General features: G+C 36.5%; 1 protein-coding gene across 1 annotated transcript in view; it reads right to left on the bottom strand.

The window, feature by feature from the left end:
* LOC106881660 (nuclear pore complex protein Nup205) overlaps positions 1 to 11,961 on the bottom strand; it is a 331,146-nt gene that overhangs the window by 237,783 nt on the left and 81,402 nt on the right. Inside the window, exon 8 of the mRNA XM_052973459.1 lies at positions 4,707 to 4,819. Within this exon, the coding sequence (XP_052829419.1) occupies positions 4,707 to 4,819 (113 nt within the window). The remainder of the gene's footprint in view (positions 1 to 4,706; positions 4,820 to 11,961) is intronic.

Raw genomic sequence — 11,961 nt, 5'->3', positions numbered from 1 at the left:
CTGTTCGGCCCAGCAGTGATTTTTTATATTTTCATGTGATTCTTCAGGAAGGTTCTTGGCCAATAGTGTCTCAGTTCATGCAAGTGGACGGGGCTACAGCTGGTACAGTATATGAAGATTTTGGTAGTATTGGATATAGACTTATACAGTACTTTTTTTTTTGTCCTAGACAAAGGAAAAACTAAACTCTACAATAGGAAAGTTATTGTGAGAAATACAGTATAACATTTTAATGCATAATTACACTGTAAAAATCCCACATGAACATGACATCCCAAACAGAACAAAATAAAAATAAAGATTACAGTAAAATCTACACAAAAAAATACATTTCAATCACAAAATCCTGAAAATATTTTGCTTATTGCGACCATTTATAGAAATACCACAAAAATATGACATCCCAAATAGAACAAAATAAAAACAGAACAGAGATTAAAATCTATACAGTTAAAATATTACAAATAAGAAAACACATTTTAATCTTCAAATCATGAAAATATTTCATGTTATTACCATTTGTAAAAATTTCACATGGACAAGATGAAACAAATGCTACAATTAAATTACAATAGAAAGAGATTTATCTTTCCAATGATTGCCTCTCACACTTCCTATCATACTTGGGGCTCCATCCATGCAAATTCCAATACAAGAATTCCATGAAATCTCAACCTTTTCAAAATACTCACACAGGGCTTGAAAAATATCTTCTCCCTTCATACATTCTGCAAGTTCCTTGCAAAATAAAAACTGTATTCTTATTTCGGTATTGTGAATGGATCTGATATAAGCAAGTAACTGTGCCTTTCCATTAATGTTGATAGATTCATCAACTTGAATTGGCATATTTAGAATTCTTAATACTTTCAGAAACACAGTTCCCAATATTAGCTGATATATCAACTATACTTCTGCAAATTGTATTATCAGACATAGGAATTTTCATAACTTCTTGCTCAGCATCATCACCTAACAGTTTTCAGAATCAAGCAGCTAGCAGGCTGAATTAATTTTTTGGCTATTAAATGAGGTTTTGTTTGTTGAGCAATCAATTCTGTACAAAACAATCTGCATTTTGTCTGAAACTGTCATGTTTCGAAATATGATCACTGAAATTTCTGCTGTTCCAAAAGCCTTTCAAAGTACTGAACATCCTTGCCTGCCAAATTTTCATGTTTTGACAACAGATGTATTTTCTTCATGCTTGGGATTATATTAGAATTGAAAAGCTTTTCGCCACAGTTCAAATACATAGGTTGATGTGCATTTTTATCTCCAGTCCGTGAAAAACCAAGACTCAAATAACTATCCACATACAGTCAGCAAACTTTCTTTTTTCGAGGCTTGCTTGAACCTGCTTCTGTTGCAGCAATTGGCAAGTCTTCTTCAATACCCTCTTTATCCAATGATTCTGGATTGCCAAATGGAATCTGATCATTCTTGATGTTTCCGCTCTTTTTTTAAAAAAAATATCTATCCATGATCTGAAAGGTATAAGATACATGACCCTGTGTTTAGCCTTTTATTTCTAATGGCTATAATGTTGGAAATGGAGACACTCAGTCCTGGTGAAAAGGTGCAAGCAGCCCTATGCCAAAGAATGCCTAGTGAGAGGGTTAAAAGAAGATAACCGCAGATTTGAAGTTGGAACATTATCATTGATAACTCTCTCCTCCAATCTACAGATCTTTAGTTAATATATACTTAATACTTGATAACATGCAAAAGTATCACAATGATAAAATCAGACTATAATTATTTACTGGGACTCATGCATGCAATTACAAATAATCCATAATAATATTCTTAAAACTTTGAAATCATGTTTTTTTTTTGACATATGAATTTTTTGAAACTGTTTCTAAATCTTTGATTGTCTTTCAATCATTCTGCCTCACCTATGAGGCATGCTGCACCATTTGGGAACCACTGCCATAAACGAACATGTAAAAATGAATGAAATATCACTCTTTTATTTAATTCTGTATTTACATAAATCTATGTTTTTCATTATGACATAAAGAAGACATATCTACCCTGCTACAAATATCAACATACAAAGTTTACTGAACGAAGTGTTTATATTTGTGACCATCACACTCTTCTCTAACTCTCCATTCCTCTATCTCACAAGGGACAAAAATGCACACGAAAATCTGTTCAGGTATTCTTTTGTTATTAGCCACACCCAACTTGGTGTCTCCACTTACTTCCTCCCCTCCAGTACCAAACTGGGTCCTTTTTCTCACAAAGAACAGATCTACAAGTTTCTCAGTCTATTGTCAAATTAAATGACCACTTTCACTGTACCATCCCACCCACCCCAACTTAATATACTATATGATATAAAAACTCTGCAATACATTGTAAGCATGACAGGGTCTAGTTTGATCAACCACTTCTCTGAGCATCATCTCAATGTCTGTAACAATGTCAAAACAGTTCTCAAAGCAACAGCCCAATCACTCCACTAACCACTTCTCAGTCTGTGATATTTTCTACACTAAGGCTCATTTTATTTTAGCAGAAAGCCTCCATTCTACAAGGAATAAATGCATGTCTGAACTTCTAGTCTTAGATCTCTCTGTTATGGTCTGGAGGACTTTGATGAATAGGAAATTTCTCCACAATAACCCATTTTCCTAACACCTACCCGACTCAAGTTCACCACTCACTGTATTCCTCAAACACTTCCCACCCTTGCTAACCTACCTGCACACAATTTACCTGCTGAGTTTCTTCCCCACAACATATCCTGCTAACACATTTCCCTCACCTCCAGCTATCACTCTCTTTTCACAATCTCATGAATTTACCCACACACATACTCACTCACTCCAATCTTTAGTTCCATTTCACTTACATACACACTCCTGTAAATTGAGTGTACAACCTCCACCACATTTTCTCCATCTCTCTCATCTATCCTCCTGAGGTAGCTATGTATCACCATGTATGTCAATATCTAATTTTATCCCTCTATTCATTCTCTAATCTCCTTATACCTGGCACACTACTGCTTACCTCAATAATACACCCCATTCAGTCAAGAGTCGTGCCTCGTACGTTACTTGGTAACCTTGCTGGTACCACATAAAAGCACCCGGTACACTCTGTAAATTGGCTGGCATTAGAAACAATGTCAAAGAAGACAGTAAAGAGTGGTGCAGTTTTCTGAATGGCCAGCTTCTATTAAATTGTCCAGCCCATGCCAGCATGGAAAACAGACATTAAATGATGATTATGATGATGAAAGAACCACTTGCGGGTGCAATTGCACCCATGTGACCATTTTATTGTACCCGCAGGCTGACATACTTATATGTACAAAATATAGTAAATTTTTCAATTATAAAATACTCATATGCCAATTAGTGACATAGGTCACATTTCCACTTGTCCTGTAATTGCCATTTGAATGGAAATTTTGTTTTTACTATGAAACACATATTGCTAGGTCTGTACTGCCCCTTTGAGACCCAACTATACTCTAGCTGAGAAAACTAAAAATATATTGCATGTATCAAAATAACAATATCTATATGTGGAATAACTGCAAAATTCAACATTCAAGAAGAATTTCTTGCCTTGAAATCAATGTATGGAACAACTAGAGGTGAAGATTTATTTCAAATGGTCGACTCAAGCTTAAAGGATTTTGATTTACCGTATGAAAAAATGAGTGATCTTGCTACAGATGGCGCTTCATTTATGGTAGGTTGCGAAAAAGGGTTCATAGCTCTGATTAAGAATGAATTTCAGAAGTGTCTTTTGGATCTGAAAACTTTATGTGTCACTGCTTTATTCGTATGGAAAGTTTATTTGCAAAATCTCTTAAGCTGGGCAATGTAAGGAAAGTTGTAACTAAAGCCGTTGTCCAATACATAGCTAATGGCATTTCAACACTTAAGGGAAAAATATATTCAAAACATCCATTTGTCTTATATCTATCAATATATCTGTGGGTCCTGGAGACTATCGTAATAGTTATAATATGACTTAAGAAGTTTTACACAAAAATTTTATTCTTCAATTTCATTTAGAAACTAGATTTTTGAAAAATAATGGGTGTGTAAATTTTAAACACCATCTATCAGCATTTTCAATATAGAGAGGGAGAAAGATTTTCAACTTTATTTTAGAGTTGTTTTAGATCATATAGCATGTTCATCATTATGGAAAATTTAAGTAGCAAAAAATATTATTCTACTTATATATAATAAAATTCCAAAATGTTACTATTTTGATTGATCAATATAAGAACTTAACATAGAACTAATGAAATAAAGTTTTTAGAAAACATATAATCACAAAAATATGATTGGTTGTCAGTAAATATTTTTTCATGAATTGGCTCACTATCACACTGCAATGATATCACAAGATGTCACATGATCAGAGGACCAAAGATATCAATGAATCCTTAAAATACTTGATTATTTTAAAATTAGGTGTCATAAACTGCTGGGTTTAGAACTTTTGAGATGAAGAATCATATGAAAAAATGTAACACACATTTCACAACAGGTAATAATCACATCTTTCATGAAAGGCCGTAAGACACGACAATTTTTCCCATCACTACTAGTTAAAAACTAAATATACAAAAATAAAAGTACTGGATCAATTCATGACCAAAAATTCTTGGCCAGTTTCAATGACTGAAACAAGTAAAAGATAAAAGATAACTAAATTATTCTCACCTCTTGAAAGAAACTTGGGGAAGCTACAACTTGAGTTCTGAGAAACAGAAATACTTTTTCTTTGATAGCAGCCATTACAATAGTTTCATCTTCCTCACAATACTCATTGACACCTGGCAAGAATAGAATACAATATTATATTATCATGATAAATGATAATTTAAAGAAAATTGTATACAAAAATCAAAACTAGCAGGAAATGTGGCTAGACGAGTGATAACATTCTCAGTTACTATAATCCTCAAGTATAATCTGCCCTTGCGTATAACACGCAGGGGCTTTTTAGGGGGCTGTACATCTGAAAAACCTAAACCTTTTGTATAATACGCACCCCTTCTCTAACTTGAGTCAAGGGGATCTATATAACGTCCTTGGTTTGTAAACATATATACAGTAACATCCTTTATTATTATTGTATATATAACATAATGCAAATGTGTAGCTTTTTTGTGCACTTTGTTTGCAGAAAATAAAGAAATAACTAATAACATCAGTGAAAAATAAATATTAAGTAAATTGCCTTTACATATTTATCACTATCAGTTACAAAAGCAAATACATTTATTCAAATCCTTCAAATTCAACGTCACTTTCAGCATCAAATAACTGTTCCATTTGTTCCTCCGTAAACATGTCAGCATCATTGTAGTGTAAATCTCCGTCATTGTCAGATTCATAGTCAACATCAAAAGATTCACTTTCATTTATTTCATCTTTCCATACAACGTCATCCTGAGTACCTTCCAGTGCAGACAATATACAACACTTTTATTTTAATAAATGTTGCTTACTGCAAGTTATGGATGATTCTTTTATAATTTCATTGCTTTCAGGCTTAGCTTAAGGTATTTTCGTGCCCAACATCACAATATGCGTCTGAATAAACATTCCCGGACAGCAAATAGAGACTGGACATTGCTTAGAAAATATTTTTCATTTTTAACCTCGTATATAGTACGCACTGGGGATTTTGACCTTTAAATTTTGGGGAAAAAATACGGATTATACTCAAGGATTTACGGTAATTGCATCTGGAAAAGTACAGGACATGAAACTAAAAAATATTTCATGTTGAAATAAAAAAAGAAACACTTTTAGCTTTATTCAAATATACCTGTAGTGCATCTTGCAGGCATGAAGTGGATTCGATCCCCCATAGCCAAATTTAAATTAACACTTCAACAGAAGTTTTCTCACAGTGGAACAATGATTTTTCTGTGACAGCAGTTTTACATTTGCCAGACTGCATTAGCTAGGCCGAAATAATGCCTTCACCACTTAAGATAACAAGACCACAAACTAAATCTATTGTTCTCAACGATATGTCTAACCTTCTGGATAGCTATTATAACAAGAACCCACAAGCAAAAGACAGTTAGTCACTTTGGTGACAACTCCTGAGTTGAGAGAGACAACGTCCCACACTCTCTCAATCTCACTAGCTCTAATTCTGTTCTTTTACAACATCATTTTATCTTTCTCTGTAATTACTACTAAACAATGACACAAACTATGCAAGAAGAATCTATAATCTATCTTTGCTTCGCATGCTTTACGATTTTATCACTGCCCATCGAGGCAAGGTATTGTATAATGTAATGGGTAAAAATAAATATTTCCTTAAAACTTCATGCATTGTTCAACTTTCATATCCTACAACATGCCATTAAAATTTAATTTCAACCGATACAAAATGATCTTTCATTGTTACAACTGGTGACCCCGTGAAAAAGAATTGCTGCCTTCTGAAGCTACATTACCAACAAACTAGTGACCCTGTGTAAAGAGAATTGCTACCTTCCGATACTTCATACCACTGCATTTTTTCTGACTTCGAATTAAAGAACTACAGTCTTCATATCAACAGTAGCTAAACCAAAGGAAAAATAATGACAACCTTCATCACCACTAAGATGCACCTGCCTTCAACCTGCTACAAAAAGCTCTATACTGCGATGCACTTCAAGAAAATGCAACACAGCCGATGCACAAGGAATTTGCCAACCATGGAAGCCAATAAATGCATCATTTCGACAGCTGCATGCACAGAAACTAACTGGATAAAACTATGGGAGCACACACACGCAACATTTTCCACAGCAATAGACTTGAACTTTCTTTGCATGCACCTATTTTTGCATTTCAAATACTACTTTTTAGCATACCAGGACCAGAAGACTTTCTAACCAAGTTCGTCATTTTTGTTTCATTCATTTTGTTATGTTTGCACTGCACACGCATTGTTCACCTGTTTTTATTACATGTTTTCTGCTATGTGTTCTCCTTTCGGATGTCTGCAATTTTTTTCCGCGCATGCACCTTTCCTCAACGTCTGGCCTTGCGCACGCATCTGCACACATAGGGGAAATGTGTTGGATGAAATCTATACCATCCCGTACATAGCTGGGTATTAATGGGCACAAAGGTTTTAGGAGTATATCTAGAAAATGACTTAGCTGTTGTGTTGGTGCTTGAGGTGCAGCAACTATTGGCCTTAGTTTGAGGTCAGCAGGTCTTAGTATTTTTACGTATTGGTTTTTCTGCTTATTTATGGCATTTTGTATTTCAGAGCATTTATGGATTTTAGGCAATCCATAAAAATTGCTCTCTTTGATTACAGAGTTGCATATGTACTCTTTTTCCTTGTCAGTGAAAGAATCTTGGAATTCAATGATTAGTCTTCTGATTTTATTCATTATTGTTTTTTCTGAGTGTCTTGGTTCTTCCTTGTAGTAGGTTTCGTTTGTTAACATTTCCAATATTTTATCTTTATAATAGTCTTTGTCCATGATAACTATTGCCCCTCCCTTGTCGGCTTCTTTTATGATGATTGTGTTGTCATTCTTCAGTGTTTGTAAGGCTTTCTTTTCTTTTTTACAAAGGTTTTGTTTACATCAGTGGGTATTTAGGGGAAATTTTGAAATTATTTCTCTGTACACATCCAAATATTTGTCCTTTCCGTTATAGGGGGTGAAGTGGGATTTATTTCGGATTATTGATTCATCATTTAAGTCTTTATGGTTGAAGAATTCTATAAGTCGGAAGTGACGGTTGAAGTGTTCAATATCAGATTTCAGTTCAATGAGGTTGGGCGTGGGTGTCGGAGTAAACTTTAAACCTTTTAATAGGAGGTTGATCGCATTGTTGTTGGGGTTCCTCTTTGATAAATTTATGATTTTCAGGTCTATATGTTATGTGTGGTTAATTAACTTTGGTGTTTTATTGGGTCCAGTGTGTGGTTTTAGTATTTCCTCCCTAAAAAAGGAATTGTGTTTCCACATCTTCGTTGTCTGGTCTCGGTGTTCTGATTTCCATGTAGGTGAGAGGATGGTTCATGTCTTTTATACCAATTCCATTGATTATAAGTTTTGTTTTCTTCCCATCTTTCATGTCTTTTTCGCCATTCAGGATATATGGGAATTTTGGTTGTAAATCGTGTTTCTTGAGTTGTCATGATTATTATTCCTATTATAGTATCTGTGCTGTCTGTATTTTATTTGTTTTTCTTCCCATGTATTCATCCATCCGGGGTGCATGTTATTACTGGTTGGTGGTTGTCTGTATGTTATTTGTCTTTCATGTCTGTTTTCCTTTTCCTTTATTCATCTATGGTGTTTGGACGTATGGGTTGATGGTTGTCTTCAATATTTCATTTGTTGGTTGTTTGCAGTGTTATGTATTGTTGGATATGGTTTTCTAGTCTGTACTTAGGGTGAGATGGAGGTCGTTTCCACGTATGTTTTGGGGTAATTAGAGGTTTGATATCTCAGTTCGATTCCTCTGGGGTTAGTGTCTATATTTGTTTTCGATTTCTTTGTATTTCTTTGTTGTTGTGGTTTCATTTTCATAATGGATTTATCTCCATAGTTTTTTTCATAGTTAGTGAACCACTCTTGTCTTACTATAACCTTTCATCACCTGACACAAGATCACCTCCTCCAATGCCCCCAACCGTCTCAAAAGACTTTTTTGTTTTCTTTTCTCTGGAAAGTACTTGGTGACCCTGTCAGTGCAGGTGCTACTTAAAAGCACCCAGTCCATACTGTAATGTAGCTAGTATTTGGAAGGGCATCCAGCTGTAAAAACCTTGCCAAAACTGACCTTGCCTGTGCCTTGTAACAAGTACTAAGTCCACTCTGCTGAGTGGTTGGTGTTAGGAAGGGCATCCAGCTGTAAAACTCCTGCCAAAACAGTTACAGAAGTTTGGTGCAGGCTTCTACCTCGCTGGCTCTTCTCAAACCATTTCACCCATGCCAGCATGGAAGGCGGACGTTAAACAATGATGGTAAATGATGATGAGGTCTTGCCTCATAGACCTAGAAATGGTCATTTTACTGATTCCTCGATCTTCAGCCAATTTCACCACTGATTTTGAAGGATTCAACTCAATCGTTCTTTCAAGTCTTACTAAGAAGTGAGGTGTGCATTTTTGGTCACTTCAAGGATTGTGATGCTTTCTCTGAACATCCTGACTTTCTTCAAGTAGGTTACAGCTCTAAAAATAGTAGATTTGACATACTTTGTGGCTCTAACAATCTACCCAGGATTTATACTCGTGCAGAATAATTCAGCAATTACACTTCTAAGGTATAATTCTTTATTAACATTTATAATTTGTTCAATCAGAAATAAATAATAGTACAAGTGATTATTCAAGCTGGAAATATTTAAAGCATAGAGTTTTAAAACAACAGTGTAAGTGACTTAAGATAGAAACTGGGTACAAGGGGCATCAGGTGTTGTGTGCTGGTTTTGTTATGTGATGTATATAGATGAGGACAGCTGCATGAAAAAGTGCTCAGCTCTAATTGTGGAAGGAACCTGTCAAAGCGGTAAATCCAGGAAGACAAGTGGTGAGAAGGAATCTTCAGATGCTGGGTTTCACTAAGGAAATGACAAGGGCCAGGAGTTGTGGTAATTTGCTGTGTGTCAAGCTAAGTAAAATCGCTGTCGTCCATACATACAGGGTTGTCCTTTACAGGTGCCAGTGGAACATAAAATGCACTTATGCTGGTGCTGCATCAACACACCCATGCCAGTGGCAAATATGAAGCACCCAGCACACACACTGTAAATTGCTTGGCATTAGGAAGGGCATCCAGCTGTAAAAACAACGCTACAACAAACAATTGGAGTCTGGACAGATCCTTAGCTGGCCGGCCCCTGTCAACAGTCCAACCCATCCCAGCAAGGAAAACAGAAATTTAACAATGATGACAATATGCACACACATATGTATCGACACACACACACACACACACATATAGTTCAAATTTATAGAAAAACAATGAAGACAGGTGTAGGAAAAACAAACAAGTATATTAGTTTGACACTTGGGAAAAATGGAAAAGTCGTTTACCTTTTGAGCCTACACACTTCAACAGAAAGGAATAACAGGAAATAAATAGAGATAGAATGAAAGAAATGTTTTGAGTTCAGTGGTTCGATAAGGTGAATGGTTAGAAAAAAACAAGTTGATTGGAAGAAGATAATAATGAAGAGAGTTTGAATGAAGGGGAAGTAATATGTGGTGATCCCAACAACAGGAGGTGCGCAAGGGTAAGTATATGCAGGAATGGTGTATGAGTGGGCAAGTGTGAATGGGAGCAAGTACGTTTGACATGTTTGTGCGTGCATGTTGTGTCGCAGTTGATGCATGCTTTTACATGTGATGTGTGTACATGTGAATGTCACTGTGACCAAAGTGTGAATGTGCATAGTGTATATATATGGACGAAAGTTACCTTTGTGTGTGTTTATGCACGTTGCATATGTGTGTATGTCTGTGTATGGTCTATGTTCATATATCATGTGCTTCTGTGCAAGGCCTCTGTCAGGGATGTAGCCAACCCACTTACGCGTAACATTCCTTCATTGGACACTAAACTCCGCTTGCGAAGACATGGTGAGGCAAGTGAAATCGAAATCAAACTAAGTTTGTAGGAACACTAAACTCGCCTTGCGAAGACCTGTTGGGGCAAGCAAAAGCGAAATCGTGATTGCACCTGTACCAGTGGAACACTAAGAGCACCGTCCAAGCGCGATCGTTGCCAGAGCAGCTGTCTGGCTTCCGTGCCGGTGGCATGTAAATAGCACCAGCGTGATCGCTACCAACATCGCATTCATGGCACCTGTGCCAGTGGCACATGAAAAGACATTCGAGCGAGATCATTGCCAGGGCCGATGGACTGGCCCCTGTGCAGGTGACACGTAAAATACACCATTTTGAGCGATGCTGTTGATCGTTACCAACGTTGCCTCCCTGGCACTTGTGCCAGTGGCACGTGAAAAGACATTCGAGCGAGATCGTTGCCAGTGCCAATGGACTGGCTCCTGTGCAGGTGACACGTAAAATACACTATTTCAAGCGTGACTGTTGCCAGAAAGACAGCCGAGCGAGATCGTTGCTAGTGCCCCTGGACTGGCCCTTCTGCAGGTGGCACATAAGATACACCATTTTGAGCGTGGCCGTTGCCAGTACCCGCCCGACTGGCCTCATGCCGGTGGCACGTAAAAGCACCCACTACACTCTTGGAGTGGTTGGCGTTAGGAAGGGCATCCAGCTGTAGAAACTCTGCCAAATCAGATTGGAGCCTGGTGTCGCCTCCTGGTCCACCAGTCCTCAGTCAAATCGTCCAACCCATGCTAGCATGGAAAGCGGACGTTAAACGACGATGATTATGATGTGGGTGTGGGAGTATATATTGTCGTGTTCAGCTATTATGTACTTGTAATGGTTAGGAGTGTGCATGACGGTGTGTGTACACAATGAAACAGTGTGTGTGGCTGCTCATATAGTGGTATGTGTGGTGATGCTATTGAAGAGTGTGTGTGTGTGTGTATGTGGATGATGGTGAGTTATATGGGTGCTGAAAAGTGTGTGTGGAGTGGGAAGATGCAATGAAAATTTTACAAAAATAAGTAAACGAGTGGAAATTTTACCGGTGAGTATAAGGTACTAGAAAAGAATGACTCCCCAGACACAACAGAATCACACAAAGAATTTTACAAACCAAATTACAAAGCGAATTATATATACATATATATATATAAATATATATGTATACATATATATATGTATACATGACCGCAGCCACTTGGCTGAAACACATAAATAAATAAATATATATATATATATAGTTTTAGGGAAAATAACCAATTTTCAAGAACTCATCGATATTATGATATTTTTTTATATTATATTTTAATTGAGTTTTTTACCTGTAATTTTGGATTTTGTCCCTAATATTATTAT

Source organism: Octopus bimaculoides, chromosome 15 (genome assembly GCF_001194135.2).
Source record: "Octopus bimaculoides isolate UCB-OBI-ISO-001 chromosome 15, ASM119413v2, whole genome shotgun sequence".
In the NCBI taxonomy this organism is placed as follows: domain Eukaryota; kingdom Metazoa; phylum Mollusca; class Cephalopoda; order Octopoda; family Octopodidae; genus Octopus; species Octopus bimaculoides.
The sequence above is the reverse complement of the archived record's forward strand: the minus strand, read 5'-3'. Positions and strand labels throughout refer to the sequence as shown.